Here is a 23,610-nt window from a genome sequence, read left to right as displayed (position 1 = left end):
TATATATATATATATATATATATATATATATATATATATACACATATATATAAAAATATATATACATATGTATATGTATATATATTTATATATACACACACATACACACACATATATGTATGTGTATATATATATATTTATATATATATATATACACAAACTTTAAGATGGGTTGGCAAAGATAGCAGTGACTCCTAACTAAACTTTCAATCTGTCCCACAAGTGAACAGCGGAAGACCTAGAAAAGATTACTAAAGCATATTGTTTAAGAGTGAGGAACAGTTGGGATCAGGTCACAGCCAACTCAGTCATTCAACAAGCATTTATTAAGTGCCAAGTATTTACTTATGTTTTATGGTGTACGGCATTTTGTTGGCACTCAATGCCTTCCTTGCTTTAAAAAAAAAAAAAAGGAAAAGGAAGAGAAAACCACAGAATCAATGGAACGGTGGCTCAGTGAACGTTACTGCAGTTAAAACTTGTCTGACCTCACACCTCGCGTAAGGGCGTAGGAGGGCAGCACTCTTCAGGTAGCGGGGTTGGAGGGGGTTGGGCTCCCCAGTCCAGAGGCTTCAGTGCGCAGGTACTCCTCAGGGACAGCGGGAATTGCCCGCCAGTGCGCAGGCGTTCCCTTCCATCCGGGTGCTGGCCGTGGCTGGTTGCGGCGGGGTGGGACGAGGGGCGGGGCCAGTGGTTCATTGTGCGCAGCGGAGAGGGACTGGCTAGGATCTCGGGCCGACTCTAAGTTGGTGAAGCCGCCGCCGTCGCAGCCGCCGCCGCTCCCTCCGTCGCCGCCGCCGCCGCCGCCCTCCTCGCCCTGCAGCTCAGGAGCTGCCTCCCCTGCGTTCTCCCTCTCTAAAATGGCCGCCACCGCCTCTGGTTCCTCCGCTGCCGCCTCTGCAACCTCGGGGCAGTCGGAGAGTAAGAAGATTAGCGACCTGCGGGTGATAGATCTCAAATCGGAGTTGAAGCGGCGGAACCTGGATATTAACGGAGTGAAAAACGTGCTCGTTTCCCGGCTTAAGCAGGTGAGGCCCAACCGGGTACGCTAAAGGAGAGGGGGCGGCGTCCTGCGCGGTCTTAGGCCGCGCCACCCATCTGCTCCCCTTTTCCCTTTCGACGCTGCCGTTGGGCTTGCTGGGAGCTCCCCGAGCCCTAATGGATCTGGTGGTGGGGTGGGGGCCTCGGGGGTTGTTGCGCTCCCCTCCTCCAATCTCTGTGCTTATCCCTACCCCCACCCTCCACCTGGGGCCATCGGGCGTCCTGCTCCCCTCCCCCCACCCTGCCTCGGGTTCACTGGCCCGGCCATGATGCTCGCGGGCGGGTTCTAGGATCCACGGCCCGGGGCCTCGCTGCATCCGCGCTGGATTGGCCGATCTGGCTCTTCCCGGGAACGGTGGGAATTTAAGAAGCTGCGAAGAGTCTTGTGCTAGAGGCGAGCGCATGGCATTCTCCAGGCCTGAAAGGGGACGGGCACTTTTGGGGCTTTCAGTAAAGTTACCGTGTTTGGCTCAAATGTCTCTATCTTAATGAAATTGATAGTTTCGAGGAGGGCGGGGCGGGGTGGGGGATAGCTAGACTCTATCTGGGGCCATACAGATATTAGAGATCTACATTTACTATGTAATATAGACTTTATTACATAGGTACATATTATGAAATAGACATCGTTCTTCGATACATATGTGTACACGTATACTCATATGGATACATATTCTATAAAATGCATGTGTTAATGTTTAGTGTTATGTGTATTCCTAATATAAATTAACAATACATTTTAAATTATTACATACATAGTTTTATATGCATAGATTTTTGTCTAGAGAGGGGTCTACATAAATGATATAGATTTATATAGAGAGACACATATAGGTAGATCTGCATAAAATCTGTGTATATAGAAAGGTCGAATACATCGTTTTGTTTTGTGTGTGTGTGTGTATATATATGTATATATAAATAAATCCACATAAGTCTATCTATAGGTAACTATATTTTAAATTCTCACATCCCGTAATAACGGTTGAGCTTTCAACGGTTGAGCCTCAGATTTATTTCTGGATATGTCGGGATTGTGGGGGAGGGAAAAATATTGCATCGCAAATATAAAGGCTACACTTGTTATTAATTTTAAATGGCTCATGATATACTGTACTTATGTAGAATTTAGTAATTGTCCAGTTGATATTCATCTTCTTCCTCCTTTTTTTGGGTCCAATTCATATTTATTTTCTGCCTCCCCTTTCTCGTGGCTCTTTGCCATCAATATATTTTGGTATGATTTTGTTAATCATGTGTATTGGAGTTTTTTTTCAGCAAGTATGGATGTTTTTATTTTTTAGTCGGATCTGAAGTTTGGGTTTTGGCAAAGATTCAGGAGTGGGGTTAAGTGACTTGTCCAGGGTCACCTAGCTAGGGAACCTGAGGCTAGCTCTAAACTCAGCCTTTCTGACTTAAAGCCCTGGGCTCTAGCCACTGCCCCACCTAGCTACCTTATAAGCATAGTTAAATAATATATTTTCAAGAGATTTGAAATTTTTTTTTACTGAAATATCAACTTAAACATAATTTGTATATTAACCCCCCTTTCTAACACAGGCAATTGAAGAGGAAGGAGGTGATCCTGATAATATTGACCTATCTTCTTCTGGTGATACTTCGAACAAGAAAGCAGCAGCCAAAAACAAAGGTTGTTAAAAGCTTTAAAAAATGTGTATGTTATATAACTGTCTGTGCTCTTGTGCTATTTGCCCTGTTTATATAGTGCTATACTTTGCTACTTGCCATTGGCATTCAGTCTTCTCAAATCAAGACTTCATAGTAATGATTGCCAAAGTGACGGTGACTTTCAGTCTGCATATAAGATTTATGTGACACAACCTTGACCTAAAACCTGAATCTTTATTATTATGTTACAAATTAAGCTTCATATGGTATTTGTTCCTTCCTAATAAAAGAAAAATGGATGAGAGGAAAAAAGGGAAGAGGGGGAAAAGGGCAATTAACTAACTTGCATTTCTGCAAATTGCTTTTTTTAATTTAATTTTTTCTAGGCAAATTCATTTTCACTAGATAAGCTTTTACTAGTACAGTTATAATATTTCATAGTAATGGAATTCAAATTAGTGCATTGTCACTGTAATTAACAATTTGGAACTGTTTGAGGTCCCCTTTATTTTTCTTGTTTGTAATCAGAACTTGATTTTTTTGTAATTATATCAAAACATTTCATTAATGTGAGACTTTTAAAGTGGATTTGGGAAGACATCTCTTAACTTTACTCTTACAGACTTGAGTAAAATTTTTGTTTTTCTTTAGCAGTTTCTCATGTTAAGCTGGATTGTCCTCTTCAAGTCTATGTTCCAAAAATTTATTTTTTGATTGTCAGCTAGTGCTTAGTAAGGTTTATTTCAGGACTCGAAGTGAATCCTTGAAACTTTCCTTTAATTCCTTCTAGTGCTATTTTGAAAATCCTGTAAATTACCCTCCCCCCAAATAGTAAAATGATAATTGGAATTTCAGATACTTCAGGTACTCTTTTTGTTATTATGAAGTAAAACATTTTAATTTTTTAGTTTGGTTTTTCTGTTTCTCATGAGAAGGGGAACTTGGGCAAAAATCAGTGCCTGAATTAAGGCACTGAAATTAAGAATTCCTCAAACATAATTTCAGCTTTTGGACCTGACAGTTAATTCCCATGTAAAGTACTTGATTTCTTGTCAAGACTCATGTTTCTTGATAGTTGATTCATTCTCCCCTTCTCCCCACCTTCCCCTTCTACCTTCCCTCCATACTCCCCAATCTCTTTAGACTCAATTTCCCTGGCTGGAAGTGTAGCTACCACTCCTAGGCCTGATCTTACAATTTCTTACCTTGGAAGCTTTTACTTAATGCTTTCTGACCCAGGCTAGTTCTACTATTCTTAAGCAACTTAGTGACTCTTTGCTATTGAGAACTTACCATATTGGTACTAGACTTGGAGTGGACCCCCAAAATTGGTTTTAACCTTACTGTAGCTAAACTGAGCTTAATTAAGCCATCCACCATCCTCAGCCTCCCTAATAGTTAGGAATATAGGTGTGTGCCATTTTGTCTGGCTTAGAGATTCTTAATTTCTCATAAAAATGTTCTGTTAACAATATTTCCCATATAATTGATTTTCATTGTATTCTTATTCATTTTTAGACATTTTAAGATGAAGGGGGTCCAATGCAAGAAAAAAATTAAAACCCTAATGTTATCAATTTTATTGTATATGCTTGTGAAGATTAATATACAAAAGCAATTTTATTGTATATGCTTGTGAAGATTAATATACAAAAGCATCTCACTTAGCCAGGGATCACTTATTTGATTACTTTAACTTCAGAATACAGATAAGAAAACTAAAAAATCTGAATCTGCAAAGTAATAGTAGAATTTCCATTTATATAAATGCTTTCCATTATTTCACTTGATAACTAAAATACTATGAGATGGGTATGGCTACTATTCTCATTTAATTGATGAAAAAACATACAGGATGATTAAAAAGTGATTTGACCCAGTCACATGGCTAATAAATTATCTGAAATAAGATTTTAAACATTGTCATCTGATTAGTTGCCTTGGGAAGCCCAAAGGCTGCGTTTCATCTACATTTCCTCACTGGCTTTCTAAGATGTGTGAGGAAAATATACCAAAGCCGAGGTTATTTACTTACAAGAAACTCCTTTTTACCCTTAGAGGACTAGTTAATCCTACTTTAGGTAGTTTTACTAATTGGGTAATCTTTATCTTCCTCCAACCCACAGCAGGTGTAAAGAGGTGAAAATAGAATTGCTAGAGGAAGGGCTGTTTGAAAGCAGCAGAAAGTGGTAGCAAAGAGCTAGGGAAAAGATAGAAACTCCCAAAAGATGGCAGCTTACATCATAATAAGTCATTTAGTATTGAGGAAAACTGTTAAAACACCTTAATAGTCCCTGAGAGCAACTGAGTTAACAAGCATGTGCAATTTTTCTTTTAAAAAAAACTGAATTAGCCTTTTGTCTAAATAGGTAAGGGAATGTGTAATATATTTTAGTTTAGGCATAAAGATTAGTAATTAAAGAGACATCACAATCTTTTGTTATCTGAGAAATTACTTATTTTGAAAAGTTATTTTCTTCAGGATGCCGGTTAAATGATGCCTTTTATTTATCTTAGAATCAATACTACTAAATATATTGAGATATGAAGTATTGATTCCAAGGGAGAAGAGTGGTAAGGGTTGGACAATTGGAGTTAAATGAATTGCTTAGATTCATCCAGCTAGGAAGGTGTCTGAGACTAAATTTGAACCCAGACTTTCTATCCACTGAGCTATCCAGCCTGCCCTGTGTCCCTTTATTTTAAAATACTGTGGCAAAACTTCATGTAATTAAACTAAATGAAGGAAAGGCCTTATATAAAGTAAATTTGTTTTTTAAAAAATGTAATAATGTACTAAGTTGTGTTTTATGTGATAACATATATACTTAGTTGCCATTTTGAGACCTGTTTAACCATTCTCTCTTCAATGTAGAGGTGAAATTTTATTTTTAATCAGCACATTAATACCTTCCATTTACATGTAGTTAGTGAACTAGGAGACTATAGATTATTTCTCTTCACTGTTAACTTCTTTTTACTCCAAAGATAGGTTAAAGGAGAACTTATAAGTCGTGTGGTTTTACTGTAATTTTATTTGTTGCTTCTTTAATATAATGCTAATCACACCCTATTCAGAAGCTTTTTTTTCCCCTGATATTCTGATATTAAAATTGTTTGAGTACACAAAGCTATAGTTTACCCCTTCTTTTGGCTTCTTAAACTTGTTAAACTCAAGGCATAAGGAAAGCAACTGCTAGATTTTAAAAAATATTTAATGAATTAAGGAGCATTTACTTAAGGGATTACTATACAAAATGCTGTGCTAAACATTAGGAATACAAATAGAAAAGCATAGGCAGTCCTTGCTCTCAAGTACCACAAATTAATTTAATTAGTTTAAGTAACATTTAGAGTAGTATCACTATCTACCTATTACAATAATTTAACACTTCTCATCTTTGATTGCAAGTTCTTAGGAAAAGTTCTATAACTCAAAATTATGCAAATCAATTTCTGTTAAGAAACAGTGTACAGAGCGATGGTGGGAATTCATTCTTGACCAAAGATAAGCTATTCTATTTTTTAAGGAAATGACTATAAACCTCACATTTAATTAAATACAAATGATAATGTCTTTGTGGAATAAGATTTTCTAAAGTTGATCCGTTTATTAGGGCAATAGTAACCTGTCACAATTATATTTAATATGATACAGTATCATAATATGATATACAAAATTCTTGTATCTTATTCCACATTGTAAAATTCTAGGAAAATTTTTTTGGGGGGAAGATTTCACAGGTATTTTGGTCTGATTGAAAACATTAATCTAGGAATTTTTGTCCTGTTTGCCTGATTATAAATTTTTTTTAAAAATAGGTATCGAGAATCAAGTTGTTGATTATTCTACTGTCTTTTTTGATGGAAGGATCTGTGCATTCTTGAAATACCACCATGATATCTTGTACCCCAGTACCTACTTTACTTTAAAATACATGAGCTAATTCTCACTCATTTGTGCTGAATAAGTCATCTCTTCATCTCTTAAAACATTGTTTCCTAGAATTCTATAAGTCCTCCTTTCCACATCTTAATGAGTTTGAATTATTTGACTGAAAAGCTGCCCATTTTTTATTTTTTGTGCTTGTTAGCAACCCATGTGACAGCTCAGTTTTAGGTTTTCTTTATGCAATTTCCTGTGTGTAAGACATGCTATATATCCATTTTATATATATATCTCCATTTTCCTTTGGATTACCCCTGGTCTTGATTTTTATGAAACTTTTGTTCTATGATTTGGCCACAAGGCTTCAAGAGAACTGTCCCTTGGTGATAGAGAGCAGCAATCAGTAGGAAATGCATTTTACTCCTGCAAATGGCCATTACAAAGGCATGAAAGGTTTTTGTGGAGATGGAATATCATGTATAGGCAATGGCAAATAGGTGAGTTTGACTGAAATGTGGAGTGTAAGAAGAGAGGTGTATTGTGTGGTATACTGTAGAGTAAGATGGAGTCAGATTGTGAAGGGCTTTCAGAAGTTCAGAAGACAGGTGTGTATTTTATCACCGAAGCATGGGAGCCTTGGGAAGCAGCAAACTGATGTGGTCAGGTTTGTGCTTTAGGAATGTCACATAATCACTGTGGAGGATGCATTTGGAGAAAGGAAAGGCTGGACTTGGGGAGACTTAAGGCTGCTTTGAGTCCAGGAGATATGTTGTGAATCAAGGAGATAGTAACAAAGGGAGAGAGTAGCCAAATGTCATGTAGGATTAAAGGAGACTATATTGAGAAACTCTAATGTTGACAAGAATAGTTTTTAAAAAGCAAGAATGTTAGAACTAGGATTATTGGAAAGAAGAGGAACATGTAAGATGTTCAAGATGTGGCAACTTACTGGATATGAGGAGGGAGGTAGAAGAAGGAGTAAAAACTGATTCCAAGGTCATTAATAACTTGGGGTGACTAGGAGGGTCATGATGTGTAGGACAAAAAGAAGTGTGGAGTTTTGTGGGGGGAAATAAGGAATTTTGTTCTGGATGTGTTGAGTTCGAGATACCCACCAAGTATACAATTGAAGATGTCTGATAGGCAGTTGAATAGTACAGGAATGTAGTCTGTTTTAGGGAACCAGATTGTGGGAGCTGTATGCATAGTGATAACTGAACCCATTGGATCCAAATAGATCATAGAAGGAGAAGGACAGGTTAGAGCCTCAGATTGCACATCGATTTTAAAGCCTGGCATGGAAGATGATCAAGCAAAGGAGACAGAGAGGTCAAACAAATAGGAGAAACTAAGAGGTGGTCACAGAAACCCAGGGATGAAAGAGTATTGGGAATGGTGGTCAGCAGTGTCTAGAACAGCAGGAGGTAGGTACCAAGAGGTAGCAAGCAGTCCAAAAAAACTAGGAAAGAGTGTATCAAGACCAGTGCTCAGTGGAGTGAAGAGCATTAGGAAGGATAAGAATTGAGCAAAAGCAATTGGATTTGGCTATTAAGAGCTTAATGGTAACTTTGGAGAGAGTAGTTTTAGTGAATGAAGGGGGGAAGCAAGATTGTTAGAGGTTGGGATGTGAAAGGAAGTAACTTTTTTTTTTTTTTTTTTTAACCCTTACCTTCTATCTTGGAGTCAATATTGTGTATTGGCTCCAAGGCAGAAGAGTGGTATGGGTAGGCAATGGGGGTCAAGTGACTTTCCCAAAATCACACAGCTGGGAAGTGTCCGAGGCCAGATTTGAACCTAGGACCTCCTGTCCCTAGGCCTGGGTCTCAAATCCACTGAGCTACCCAAGTGCCCCCTCAGTAACCTTTTTTTTTTTTTAAAAAAGGGAAAAACAAATTTGACTATTAAGATGCAATTTGTAGTTTTTTTTGGTGCTTTATCAAGTGCCATCAAACTTCACATTCCTGATTTTCTGTTATAGATATTGGAAAATAAGCCCTAGTTTTTGCATTTAAAATTTTCCAGTTGCCTTTTTGTTTATACCATGGGGTAAAAATGTTTCAACAAAACCAACTAACAGCAATTGCATCTTACAATGTATATTTCAACCCATATCTTTAAATCCCCCATCTTTGAGGTATATCATCAGTTTCCTAGAACCAAAACTAGTCATTACAATTTGAGTTTAGCTACCTTTAAGTGTTTTATTTGTATTTTTGTGATCCTCTAATATGCAATTAGTTCTTCTCTTTTTGATCTATACTACTTCATGTATTTCTATGTGTTTTTGAATGATATTTTTCTCTTATGGTTGGAATGTTCTATTATATTCACATACCACCATTTATTTACCCATTCCTTAGATAATGAACATTTGTTTTCAGTTTTTTGGTACAACAGACTGTGCCACCATGATTTTTGTCATTGATCTTACTGAGTTGTATGTGCTTAGTAGTAGCATTGTTGGAATAAAGGATAGTAAGAGTTTAGTAATTTCAAATTGATGTCCAGAATTAGTAGACCATTTTAATTATGGCTATCTTCTTCATGATCCCTTAGTCTATGCTTATCATGAGTTCCAGTTATGAGGGAACCATATATAACAACATTAAAAGGTGATTGTTGGCTATAAAATTTAATCTACCAAATTTTTAAAAAATTTTCTAGTTTTGCAAGAATATCCACATGAATGTGGTCAGTTTTCTCTAGAAGTATATTATCTCCTTGGTTGTTGAGCAAGTGGCTTATATTTATTGTGCCAAGAGTTAATTTGATGCATGCATATAATCTGAAAGCTGTTTTGTACATAGCACTTTCTGCCTCTTTTCCATTATTTTGTTACTGACTATTGAAACTGAAGGAGACTATATAAAGGTCCAAGTGTTTTTTGTGTATTTATCTTTTTTCTTGGGTCAACATGGCCAAAGAATCGATTATAGTGGCCAGTGTACTTGTGATAGCTTTTCTGTATTTTGGCAGACAGTCTTTTGTGAGAATCTGATTCCCCTTCAGTGATAGAAACTTGCCTCTATTAATTATCTCTAATTTATCCCATATAATCGTAATTGTTCATAGTTGCTTACTACATGTTGCCTTTCCTACATATGAAAGGTTTTCAGCTTGAAAATTGTCTAGATAAGATCTATCCTTTGAGAACCCAGTCACTTCCACACCTCTACTATTGCAGTAGTCTTCTAACTAGTTTCCCTACTTACCTTTCTCCACTCCAGTTCATCTTCTACTTAGCTCTCTGTCTGACCTTGACTCTGGGTATGTGTGTTTGTCTTACAAGTGTTATGTGTATGTTCATGCACATGCATATACCATTTAGTAAAAGTTTCCTGCAAGATCAATATAAAATCCTCTGACCTAGTTCATTTTTACAGGCTGTTGTTCTCCTTCTCTTTAACTCCTCCTGTCTGAGTAAGGGTTTTACAAGAAGCATTTCCCAATTCCCCCTTAAATACTGATCTTCCCAAAGAATTTTGTGATAAACTTTTTGTGAATCTTTTAAGTTACCATCATAAAAGATCATTTCAATTAAAGTTTCATCAGCAATGTGTAATGTGTCTTATGACTAAGTAGGCCCTTAATATATGGCCAGGGATTGGAATTAAAAAGAACATAGCACTGAATTTTACCTTGAATCCACAAAATCAGTTCTTTCATTTCACCCACATATCCTCCACATATTCTAGAGACCTATAATCTGTTGAGTTTCCGTTCTTTCCCTCCATGTGCCATATAATGCCTTGTTTATTTACTTGTCTGTATTAAGTTGCTAATTGTGTGGCAGTTGGAGTTAAGAAAATAGATCATGTATTCAGGATCTAGAATTTAGTTTTTCTGTAGCTTGAGAAGAAAGGAAACTGGTGAGTGCCCTTGATGATTCTTACTCCATGATTCATGAAGTACTTGGTTCCCATACTTGTTCAGCATATTCTGGGGTTTGTTTGATGATGTTTTTTCCTTATAAGACAAACTTTATACTTTGGAATCCTATTTGATTCTTCCCTCTTACTTGAACCCTTGCTTCTCCTTTTTTCTGCGGCCAGCCTGCATAGAGATGAGATTTGAATGCAGGTTTCAGTGTTTCTACTAATCCTCGTTGCTGCTGTACTGGTTGATGGAGGAGATTCTGGCTTTCTTGAGAATATCTTCTTTTCCATTTCTTCTCTTACATATATCTTCATCCATTCCTCTCTTTTGATCTCAAGAGAAGATTTTTGTTAGGGCCCACTTCTTTCCCATCTACTATTTGTCTCCATACCACAAGGTTGTAATTTATAGGCTCATAGATATAGAGCTGGAAAAGTTCTATCTAATCCAGCTGTCCTCATTCTGTACCTGGGAAGCTGAAGCCCAGGATGGTTAAGTGACTTGTACAAAGTCACACAGATCATACAACTCAAAGAGGAGAATGGGAGAAAGGAGTGGGACTTAAAACTAAAACCAGAGGTCACATTAGATTAAGAATATTTTAAATTGTTAAACTGGTGATTATAGGTCATCTGAAATAAAAAAGCCTTTAGAAAAGAAAAATCTTCCTAAATTATCCTTAATTTTGGCATTATTTTATTTGAAGCTCGTTAGTGCCAGTGAAATGAACCTCTCCCTTAATATTTTGATATTTTCCAAATGAGGCTCTCCTGTTCTTACTTCGCTTCCTTCCCTCCCTCTCCAGTGTTTTATCAGCTTTTTGGGAAATATATATGTACTGTTTTACATTCCTGAATCCCATCACTTTTTTATCTTTATTTCTACTCTTCAGTACAGGATTATACATTGTTCTATTCATGTTTCTACTTTTGAACATCCAGAATACTACCAGATAATAGGACAAAACTTGCTGAATAGGCCCTGAGAATACATATTCTTAATGCTGCACTAATAGTTCATTTTTTGATTACTATTATGTTCTTCATAATGGTTATTCCAATCTTTGTCTCACTTTTCCTGTGCCTTTCTTTTTTTTTTTTTAACCCTTACCTTTCATCTTGGAGTCAATACTGTGCATTGACTCCAAGGCAGAAGAGTGGTAAGGGTAGGCAATGGGGGTCAAGTGACTTGCCCAGGGTCACACAGCTGGGAAGTGTCTGAGGCCAGATTTGAACCTAGGACCTCCCATCTCTAGGCCTGGCTCTCAATCCATTGAGCTACCCAGCTACCCCCTTTTCCTGTGCTTTTTGTAGCATGATAACAATATTTGTTGACTCTAGTAATTGCAGAGCCCTATACATATACATTATATATGTCTCACAGCCTGGTCTGTGAAAGTAGTTATAGATAACACTATTTTACAGATGAGAAAACTAAGGCTTAATTCATGTGATTTGTCCATGGTCATACAGCTAGTTTTAGAGGTGTACTTTGAATTTAGACCTTGACTGACTTCCAAATTCAGCACTCTTCACTAATCCACACTCTGCTACATGAATGAAAAAATTCAGACTATTTAAAAATTTCTTCAGCATTTTCCTTCTTTTCTTTTCCCACTCAATTTTCATCTATACTCTTCTTTCTTTTGGTTTCAGAGAATGAGACGCCATCTGCCCTTGCCAAAGCTTAATCATTCCTCATTCCTCCCTTACCTAACTTACCTACTGTTCTCTCTTGAAAGACTGTATTCACTCTATTGATTCTCCATATCTTGCAAATGTGCTTTAAAACCCCTTGTTTTAAAAACAAACAGCCAAACTCCTGAGATTTGCTTCCAAACTTATAGTAGTGTACTTCCCTGCCTTTTCACTTTCAAAATAATTTTTAATTAATAGTTTTATATCTTCCATATCCCTTTGCCTCTCTTCTCCCAGAGAGTAGTTCCTGCCTTTACTTTCTTTCTAGATCATTCCTTGACCCTTTGCTACTGTACTTTTAAAACCTATTATAAATGTTTAGTTGTAATTGTATTATGAGATTTTGAGCAAGTTTTTAGGAATCTAAACATTTATCACATTGTTTCTATGAGGCCATACATTATAAGTTATAAATAATATAATCTATTGGTAAATTGCGGGCTATTTGGTACTCTACAGTAATTTCATAAGACCATACAAACGTGGTCCATTGAATGACAGTTTTGTCATTGTGAATCAATTTCTACATCTATTAGATGTGTTTGATCAGTTGCTTTGACATGCAATTAAGTGCTTATTGTGTGCACAGCATAATTGTAACTATTTAGAAGAATAAAAGTACGTGATAGTTATTGATTGCCCTCTGTGAACTTAAAATCTACTTGGAGAATTACTTCCATGAATTACTTACATTATTTACATATTCTTGAATACAAAGTAGTATGTAATGAAATGAAGAATTATATGGTATAAATGAGATGGCCTAGAAAATAAAGCAAGTGATTGCTTAGGTTAGGGAAGGCTATCATGAAGTAATTGTCTTAAATTTGGGCATTGTTTTCTTTATATAATATAGTAGTTTCCCAATAAGGCAGTGACTCTATAAGACCAAAGAATTGGTTCTAGAATAATATGAAGGTGTCTGTATATGTAGCAAATTGGTTGACATAAATGATTAGTATGTCCAGTTTTATTTTAATGAAATTGCATGGCATTCACAGTGTATCTTGGATTGTGGAATGGATCTGGTAGAAGTTTTGTAATAATTAAAACTGGTACTCTTGGATCAATTGGTAGTGATTAGTGAATCCATTATAGAGGCATTGTTATGTAGTGTGGATAAAGAGTCAGATTTGAACTAGGAAGATATTTTGAGTCCTGCCTCTGACTATCCTGAGCAAGTTACTTTAATTGCTAAGGACCTCAAGTAATTCTTAAGACTTTCTGTTTGTAGCACAATTGCTGATCCGCATTGGAAAAGGGGTAGAGGTGATTTTTTTTCCACTGGGACTTCCCTATACTAATAAAAACACCAGTTAGTACTAAGAGTTATAGAATCTAGAACTACAAGAAATCTTAGCTTATCAGCTCTGAGCTCACAAATAGGAAAATTTAGGCCCAAAAAAGATGTTAAATGGCCCACTTAGGGTTAGAGGCATATGGTTAGTTTTAAATTCAGTGGATTGAGAGCCAGACCTAAGGAAGAGGGGGGTCCTAGGTTCAAATTTGGCCTCAGACACTTCTTAGCTGTGTGACTCTGAGCAAGTCACTTAACCCCCACTGCCTAACCCTTATCGCTCTTCTGCCTTGGAACCAATATGCAGTATTGGTAGGGGTTAAACAAATTTTTTTTTTTTTTTTTTTTTAATTTTTAAGTCGCCTATATTTCCCAATGTATCTTTTCACTGCCTCCCAGAATCTTCTCCTATAACAAAGAATAATAAGGACGAAAAGTTTTTCAGCAAAACTAACCAACATCAGAAAAAGTCTGTGTTATAGTATTCTATACCCATACTTCCACAACTATACTATCTCAACAAAGGTAGAGAGGAAAGCAGGGAAAGGTGCAGCCTTTTGTTTTTTCTCTAGAGCCACATCTTTTGTCATACTTTTTACAACATTTTTTAAATTTGTTTTGTTCATTCCATTTGAGTTGTCGAAGTCACTGTTTTCCCGGCTCTTTTTTTTTACATATTCCCATGCTTTTATATTCAGCATCCATTAATTCTGTATCCTATTCCCTATTTTCTGCTCTTAAAATGAGAAAACACTAGTTACTAACCCAATTTGATTTTTCCCTTAGGTAAGAAACAAGAAACAGATGAACTAAGTGGAGATGCTTCAGTGGAAGATGATACATTTGTCAAGGTAAAGTTTTAAATACTCAGTTTGGGTAGTTAATTTCTCCCCATGACAAAGACCAAAGGCTGAAGGCAGTTGAGTGTCATTTTAAGGAAAGAAGGGCTGTTACTGTGTTTATTGTCAGATACAATAGTTAGGCTACTCGTTTTTTTCTTAAGCCCAATAGAGACAAAGTTGCTGATACAGTGCTACAGTATTGAATATATTTTGTAGCTTCCAAAACATTTTACATAAAGTATCTCCTTTGATCTTCACAACAATACTGTCATAGATAGTATAAATTATTTGATTCTCAGAGCAGTACTGTGAGTTAGAATGAGCAAACATTTTCCTTCATTTTAAAACGAATTTAAACTTAGATTAAGTATAGGTAGCTAGTAAATGGAGAGTGAGCATCTTATGTCTATAAATTGAATGTTTCTACGATAAAGAGCTCCTTCTCTTTGAGTTGAGCTAAAGCTGGAGAGAATAAAGATGGACTTCAAAACTGTAATAAGCCAGGAAACTATTCACATTGGTTTGGCCTGTAGAGAGTACCCTTACCTGTTGGACCCATTTTATGAGGCACCCATATACAGAGAGGGGCATATGTGGAGCTGATAGTCCTTAGGACATTTTAAAAGGTGAAATTTCTTTGCTGGCCTTTCATTTCCCTTCATGCTTCCAACCCTGAGGCCAATTTTCTTTGAAGGGCTCATTGCCCTTGAGTTAACCAGGGCCCTTCCCCTAACTTGGCCCTCTGTGGAAGTATCCTATTTTAAGCATTTCAACTAGGAAGGTAAAGAGTGAATTATATTTCTCTTTCTGCAAATGAATGTGATGGAGTTTCTTTCTCCTTTGCAGGGATGATTTTCTCTTAAATCAAAGCAGCATTATGTCTTAAATTTTAGGAGAGGAAAAAAATTCTGTGCTTTTTTTCTCCCTGACCCCTATTTTTAAAGACGAACAAGGCCTCTAAGTCAGTGGCCCAGGTTGTCTGTATCTGGGGCTCAGAAACACTTCTTACACCTACCCCACCCCACCCCACCTTTCTCCAAAAAACTCCCTCACATACCACAGATAAAAATTGTGCTAGAAATACTGGCTCCTTTCTGCAAGAATGGTGCCCCATCCACTGTTCCACTTTCCTTTACTGAAGACCTAGCCATAGCACTCTTTTCTGGATTAGTTGGGGGCTTTTCTAGAACTAGATAGGCTAGCTTTCTGATTTGTTGAAGGTGTCCTCTTCTACTTTTCCCCCTTTAACATAATCAAAGTAGTATTAATTGCACTTACTTATAGGAACTGCTTAGTATTTAGTATTTCTGCTTAATTGCTATGTATATTAATTATACATATCATTAATTATGTCAGATTAACTGTTTTACTTCCAACACTAAACTGTTTCATATATGCTCAGTCTTCATAGTTTGTTCAATAGCATGGCCATCCACTTACAACATTAAGAAGAGGGAACGTTGTTTGTGAACATGTATTGAAAGAGGTAACCATGTCCCAAACCAAAGTGGTTAAGATTAATTGATATAATGTGCCATACAACAAACTTTTGTAACCATTTACATTTTCTCACAACTGAGATTTGCACATGGTTTATGAGATAGAATCTTGAAGTATGGCATGTAGGAACAATGAGATTTATTTTCTGTGGAAACATATCTTTTTTTCCACAGCACCAAAAATGTGGCTTGGGAATTGTATAATAATTTTTTGGAATATCAGAGTATCTTTAAAAGAAGTTTAAGTTTTGTTTTTCCACAGAAATGAGAGACTTGGTACTCAAAACACATAGCTTCATTTACCTTGATTAATAATACCTGTCATTTTAATGCTGTAGTTGATTTGGAAATTTAAAATATTTGAACCTTGTTTCTGGAATAAAAGAATTATATCAGTTCAAATTAGTGGGGAGGGAAAATTCCATTAAAAGAATAGGTGAGAAGATTGTCCTATCTTTTTTCTTAAGTAAAATAGTCCATGGTATTCAAGCTAATGGCTGTGGTTGTGCCAAATGTTCTTGACATTAAAAGGAAAGTGAATCAGAGAATCAAGAGACCAGTGATCCAGATGGAAATGATGAACTGAAGGACTCTGAAGAATTTGCTGAAAATGATGAAGAAAATAATAATTCTAAGGACTTGTCTACTGTTGAACAACATAAAAAAGATCATGAATTAAAACAAGCAGAAGCAGGACAAGGAAAAGAAAAAGACCTTGAAAATCAGGTATTTTACCACTTTTGTTAACTATTACTCAAACCACTCTCCATCCCTTTTCTTTTAAGTTAAAAGACTTTATTTTTCTTGTCAATTATGTATAATCATTTATAGCCCTCAAATATTTAATCAAACACTTAACATTTAATTAATTTATTATTCAATCTTAACTATTATATTACATGTATTTCAAATTGTTTTTGAAGCTGGTTGAACCCGGAACCAACTCTGAAATCTGTTGACACTATTAAAAATCATCCCTTCTCTATATCCTTAAAAAAGCTTAAAGGAAACATCTGATTTCCTTAGCATAATTAAGTAAATTGTGAATTTTGTAATGAAAGGAGTTGGAATTATTATTCAATGTTGATTTAGCACCTTCTGTGTCATAGGTGCTATTGGGAGCATATGATACATGTATATGTTATTTCAAATTGCTAAAATCATTTTCATAGCACCCAAATATTTTAGCCAACTTTATTGTGTTCTCTTTCAACTTAGGAAAATGAAGGTCAAGAAGGTGAAGATGATACCTTTCTTACAGTCCCAGTAAGTTATTTATTTTATTTTTATGAGAGTACAGGCTTATTGAAGTGGCCTTAAAATTCTGTTATTTATAAAACTTCCATGTTGATTTGGATTTATGTATTAACATTTCACCCTTGAAAAGAATGAAATTTCCTGATTTGCTGAATAAATGACTGAATTACTGAGTCCCATAGAAAGATTTGTTCCATTTCTCATAATGTTGTATAAATGAGATCATAGTTTTTATACTGAATGTCCCTTTAGTTAGTGATTTTTTTTTTTTTGGCTTTCTGAAAGTACTATTTTATTGTTTAGTATTTCTGCTTCTTAAATTTTGAAAATTATCCTTAAAAGGTACTATACATTTGATTTGTACTTTTAGAAATTCAGTTATGGGAATTTTAACACTAAGGGAAACATTTTCAATTAATTAATCTAGATTATTTTTCCATGGTTACATGATTCATATTCTAGGGGAAATCATTTTTAAAATAAATTTTATTTCTATTAGATGTCCAGAAACTTGAGCTAAATTTGGAGTAAAAAGAGTTTTCCCAGTTCTATTTCTTACTACCCAAGCCTGTACTTCCTCATCTGTGAATGAGAGTATTGTATGAGATGATTTCTTGATCCTATAAAATATCATGAATTTTGTTTGCTTGTTTTTCTATATATAAAGTTTGTTCTGGTTAGTGTTCTGGTTTCCCCTAACAATAGGAGAGTTGTCTCTGACAGGTCAGCAGAAAGTTCCAGTTCTATCACAAGGTGATATGGTGAGCTTACCAAAACAGACTGTTAAAAGATGTGCTTTTCTTGGGGTAGGAAATCTTCTAAATAATTAGCATTTTATATCCTATAATTCATAAGATTATATCCCTAATCTGATAATCTTAGCTCTGTGAACAAGCCTTTTGTAAAACCCCCTTAAAAGGTTATTTGATTATCTAGTGTCTTATTTCTTTTGTAGTTTGTGTCTTTCAAATAATCCCTATCAACCAAACCTTCAGTCTTGAAGAGATTTGGATTTTTTAAGTAGCCATATTTTCCTGGATTCTAAATGACTCAAAAAACAATTCCAGAAAAGGCTTTCCAAATCAGTTTTGAGCAATACAACTCTCGAACTGCATTTTAAATAGAAACTGGTTATTTTTAACTAATCATTAAAAAAAAATTTAAAGTGATATTCTACAGTTAAGTTTATCATTCTACAAATAAATCACTCATATTTTTCCTCTATGATAGTAGTACTGCCTAGAAAAGTTCCCTCTAGTAAAATCAGTACCAATTCAAATTTAAAAACTTTTTACTCTATCCCCAATAAAAGCAAGCAAACTTTGTTATATAGTTCTGTTCACTATTCCATTTACATTTTTATTCATAAGTCTTTCTTGGACTAGTCTTCCTCACAGTAATTTCTTTGAATTCACTCTAGCTCTTAGAGTTAGTACCATACAACTGCAGTAGTTGCAAAGCATTTGTTTTATTTTCTAAATCAAAATGCAAGTTCCTCTGGGGCAAGAAAGTACAGTAGTGCTAGATATTTAAATAGACAGCTAAAAATAATTTTATTTTTCTGTTTTTAAACCCAGCCTTCCATCTGTAATTTGTAATATGTTGGATCATAGATTCCATGCTTTCTAGAAAACCTACCTTTCACTTTACTCTGAGGGAAGATCTCTCTTTCCTTTGGTGAGGGTACAATCCCTTTCACATACATAATCAACCTGTAGGACAGTTTTTCAGGAGGTGTTTAAGAAGTTCTTTTTAATGGACTATCAGAAAATAATTTTTGGCTTCATTGTGCTGATAGACCAATTGTATCCACCACAGTCCTCAGAACCCAGGGTAAAAGATAACATGCCAGGTGGAGAGGCTTTGTGTATGATCTTCAGGTCTGTGGCTAGATATTATAAAGTCAATTTCATAATAATACAGGACAAAATTGATATGATAAAGTGTCTGTAGTTTTTAATTTTTTAAATTTTTTATCAGCACTTCTAATTTGCACCAACTTGAGTTTGGCATAACTAATGAATGTTCTCTGAGTTACTTGGTAGGTGGGTATGGATGGAAAAAGGAGAGCTTGGATTCATGTCTTCCATTGGCCACAGGAACCTAAGTCAGACTGATTAATCATTTTGCAGATGCATTGGTTTCTAAAAGACAAATGAGAATGCATAAGTACATTGTTAATTGAAAAACTGTTAAAGTGGCTATCTGACTTGCTTAGAGTGGATTAAATGCTGTTTAAGTATGTGAAGAAATCTGTGTGCTGTCTTCATATATTAAATTTCATATTGTTTTAAGATGTATTTAAAAGGGGTAACTTAATATTCTGTTACTAAATCATTATTACAGGTACAGTTCTTATAAACAATGATACTTGTCATATGTATGTCTGTAACTAAAACAGTCATGCTTTTTGTTGTCTTTGTTAATTATTTGTTTCATGTATTTAGGACCTTTGTAACTTTAAATAGTGGCTTTGTTTTGAGCCATCCTCATTTCAGGAAGATTTTGGATTTTTAGGTCCCACTTTCTACATGTAGAGGGTTTGTGATCCTGGGCGAATAAATTGTTTTTTTGAAGTTGTAGGAAATAGCTTGTTTGTTTAGAATCCTTGATATAGAACTAGAAGGAGGTTTAAATGTCATCTAGTCTAACCTCTTCTTTTTTAGCTTTATTATTTACCTCAGATCTCAAAGAAGGTAGTAATGGATAGCACAATTAATTTGAAATCAGACTCTTCTGCCTCCAAATCTAATACTCTTTTCAGTGCGATGCAAAAAGCGAGTTTCTTTTTTGGAAATTAGGAATTTGGGGAACCAGTGATATATATTTTTTAAATTTTAGAGCTAGACTTTGTTCAATTGCTTTACGTTCTCAAATAGCAATCACCTCACAGTTTTCTTCATTCTTTTTCACCAGCTCTCAACCACCTAGCTAAGTAAAATAGCAACACCAAAGGGGGGAAAAAGGGTTGGAAATACCATGTACTTAATGATAACTTCCTTTTCTCCCCAATAGGTTTAAATAGGTTCCCCCCACCCAAAATCTGGTAATTTCAAATCTTTATAATAATTTATAAAAATACGTTTTTATAACCAAAGCGTAACAATGAAATTACTACAAGATTCCGTGAAGTTCATCATAGTGGAATTTCTTCATATAATATTGATTAAATAATTTGCATTGACTGTCACTTTGAATCTCTTAGCATATTTCTTTAAGCTCCATTTCCTTTGGTTTCGCATTAATTACATTAATTTTAGTGATTCCTGATCAAGCTTTAACTGGATAATTTGTTTTTTGCATTTTTTAGCTAATTTATTTTTGAGATAACAAATGTGACTCAGCTAGGTGTAATTTTGGACTCTGATGAAATCTTGGCATTTTTAAAAAAATTTAGTAGTTGAACATACATTAAATTAATATTTGTACCCATTAGTATTTGAATCTGTATATGGATTTCCCAAATTGCATTATATAGAGAGAGCAGAATTCTTCCTTGTAGGGTGGCTTCCTATAGCACCTGTTCAATATGTTTGTAATAAAAATGAATTTTCATAAATAGATTGAAGTAAGATGTGCTTCACATATATGATGCACTTTAAATAAAAACTATTTGGCTTTTTAATTCCCTTCTATCTTTTCTTTTGTATGGGTATGAGTTCAATGTTTTTATTATATCTAATATTTGAGGTTTTTAAATGGCAGGTATCTGTCTGATTTTTATTTTGTCCTTTCCAGAGACCTTTCAGGCCCATGAAACCAGACAGGCCTTTGGGATAAGCTCTCTGATACTATTCTGAACATTATAACCTTAAAGTAACATTTGCACTGTTGAGTTGCAAGAGGAAAATATTTCACAGCACTCATAATTTATTCTCAAAGTGATTATTCCTTTATAAGCTAATTTGGAATGTTCTTTGAATTGTTGAAATGTCCTTGAGTGTATAAGTACCTTTCTCTTCCAAATAAGGTATACTTGCAACAATCTTCTTTTATTTTAATGGAGCATAGGTCAAAAAGTACTTCATAAAAATTAGCAATTCTTATTTATAGTTTATAAATTTGACGTAGTATTCATATTTACATTTGATTTTTTTTTTTTTAAATTTTAGGATGGTGAAGAAGAAGAAAAGGAAAAAGGTATGTTTGAAGTTAAATAGGGTTAAAGGGTTGCAGACATTCTGAGAAAGGAAAATTATGAGGAAGTGATTAAAGAATTCTTGACTTGAACCTTTTTAAAAATGGGTTTGTCTCATGGTAATTAGTTAGGTGAATTAAGTACAATATAGTAATGAATTTTTCCATGTTTTTTTTAAAAAAAGTTAAGATTTCTTCTAGCTATAAATAGTACATATCAGTTACTGTGGCAGATATGTCACTAAATGTGCATTTCATTAAACTAATTTTAATCCTATTTTTAAAAAATCCTAAAATCATTTCTAGCAGACGGTAAGTTGATGCACATAAGCTATACTGCAGTAATTCATACGTGCTCCCGGATCCCTAGTATGTGACTGTATTTGAGTTTTACAACTAGTCCTGAAAGGTGGATCACTATCAAAACTTGACTTTCATTTGCTGCTGCTTGGAAATAGCAATATACTTTGCTTAAAGAGCAGCTTTTCAGAAACTTCCATGCAGAATCTTCTGAGAGTTTCAGTGGCTTAAAAGAACCATCTGATGAAACCACAAGTACGGCCACAACAGGATGCTACACATCTGGTCAACAAGAGGTTTTAGAAGACTTCTTGGATAGAAATCAAAGGATTCTACATTCTTTGGACTAGAAAGGACATGGAACAGTGTTTTGAGCAAGGCAGCCTGATAAATACTGAAGCTATCGAGTAAAGCTGCAGACTGGAAATGTTTACCAGGGAACATTTACCTGAATGAAGTCTTTCTGTTTTGGGGAGTGCAAGAAAGAAATCTTTGAAAATGATAATTGTGGGACTGACTGAACATTGTTGAATATCTGTGAAGTGTGGAGGAAGACTGAAAATAGCCCTTTTACTCTGAACATTTGGAGAAGTTCATCTTGGGAGCCTTCTACAGCATCTTTGTGTATGATTCTGGACTGCACCAGTCAACAGCTGAATTAGAAGACTGAAAAGATAGGACCCTGAAATACTTTGGCCAATTTTGACCCTTATCTTAGACTGTAAACTTTTTCAAGGAGTCATGATGCTGAATAGTCCTGAAGGTCACAAGTCTTAAACTCTGATGTCTCGAACATTGAATGGGCAGTCTATACATTTAAAATTCTATTGGAGGAAATACATTCCATATGGCATTCACTTAGAAGCAGATGTGAAGAACTGGTATCTCCTGGATGGAACCATTTTCTCACTATAGTTGTTTGATGGTATTTGTATGTAGAAAATTTTATTTTTTCTCATGAAGAATGAGTGATCCTGGGTAAAGGATTGTTTGTGTTAATACCCTTGTGTTTTTTCTTACCTTCCATCAGTGCTAATAATTTGTATTTTCTAGGTCCTAATCTAGCTTATGAATATGAAATTGTTTAAACTTCTTGTTTTGCCATATTTATTCCTGTTAAATCCTCTTAGATATAGCAGGTTCTGGTGATGGTACACAAGAAGTATCTAAACCTCTTCCTTCAGAAGAGAACCTAGCTGAGGCTGATCAGACAGCTCATGAAGAGATGGAAGGTAACACGTCTGTGAAAGAAGCTGAGGATGACAACATTTCGGTCACAATCCAGGCTGAAGATGCCATCACTCTGGATTTTGATGGTGATGACCTCCTAGAAACAGGTAAAAATGTGAAAATTACAGATTCTGAAGCAAGTAAGCCAAAAGATGGGCAGGATGCCATTGCACAGAGCCTGGAGAAGGAAAGCAAAGATTATGAGATGAACGAGAGCCATAAAGATGGTAAGAAGGAAGACGGCGTGAAGGGTGATGCTGTCGAGAAGGAAGCCAGAGAAAGTTCTAAGAAAGCAGAATCTGGAGACAAAGAAAAGGATACTTTGAAGAAAGGGCCCTCGTCTACAGGGGCCTCTGGTCAAGCAAAGAGGTTTGTTTTTCTATGTCAGTTCTTTACGATACTGAGTTCCAGCATTCAATAAGATCACTCTACATTAAGGGGGTAGCATCAAGAACCTTGTACAGTAATTAGTATCTTATGATCCTGCCTATAATTTTTTGAACGTCATAAGTTACTTTTTAAAAAAAAAATTCAAGATCTTCGTTTATACAGTTTGTCCTACTGATTGCATTGTCGAATTGTCAGCATTTATTTGTGTTTTTTTTTCAAATTGACAAGTTTTTTGTGTTTTATTTTTAAAATCCTTGTGATGATGGTAATGAACAGCTATCAGTTCTAAGAACACAAAATGAAGTCAAGTCCCATTCCTGAAATCTGGAGAAGATGGCCATATATCCACTGAATAGAATTGTCAGAAAATCTAGATCTTCAGGCATCTTGGGGAAAATCAGTGCAAGAATCCCAAGGGAGTCATTTGTTCAAATAACCCAATCCAGCCCTTTGGAATTGTTAATTTGTATCAATAGCAGTAGTTTAAAATGCAGTAGCTAGCAAATAGTTCAGTTTTTTCAACTTT

At 35.3% G+C, this 23,610-nt stretch overlaps 1 protein-coding gene across 2 annotated transcripts in view; it reads left to right on the top strand.

Moving 5' to 3' along the window:
• The first annotated feature begins 686 nt into the window (after positions 1-686).
• Positions 687-23,610, top strand: part of SLTM (SAFB like transcription modulator) — a 41,506-nt gene continuing 18,582 nt past the window's right edge. The window contains exons 1-7 of one of the 2 annotated variants that reach the window (XM_044665308.1): positions 687-1,028; positions 2,602-2,692; positions 14,216-14,280; positions 16,302-16,496; positions 16,989-17,036; positions 21,140-21,167; positions 22,649-23,063. In XM_044665308.1, the coding sequence (XP_044521243.1) occupies positions 861-1,028; positions 2,602-2,692; positions 14,216-14,280; positions 16,302-16,496; positions 16,989-17,036; positions 21,140-21,167; positions 22,649-23,063 (1,010 nt within the window). In that variant the 5' untranslated portion in view covers positions 687-860. Of the gene's footprint in view, positions 1,029-2,601; positions 2,693-14,215; positions 14,281-16,301; positions 16,497-16,988; positions 17,037-21,139; positions 21,168-22,594; positions 23,064-23,610 lie in introns of both variants that reach the window. The other variant, XM_044665307.1, reaches the window with a different exon arrangement.

The sequence above is a fragment of the Gracilinanus agilis genome, chromosome 2 (genome assembly GCF_016433145.1).
Source record: "Gracilinanus agilis isolate LMUSP501 chromosome 2, AgileGrace, whole genome shotgun sequence".
Classification (NCBI taxonomy): domain Eukaryota; kingdom Metazoa; phylum Chordata; class Mammalia; order Didelphimorphia; family Didelphidae; genus Gracilinanus; species Gracilinanus agilis.
Note: the sequence above shows the minus strand (reverse complement) of the source record. Positions and strands in the feature narration are given on the sequence as shown.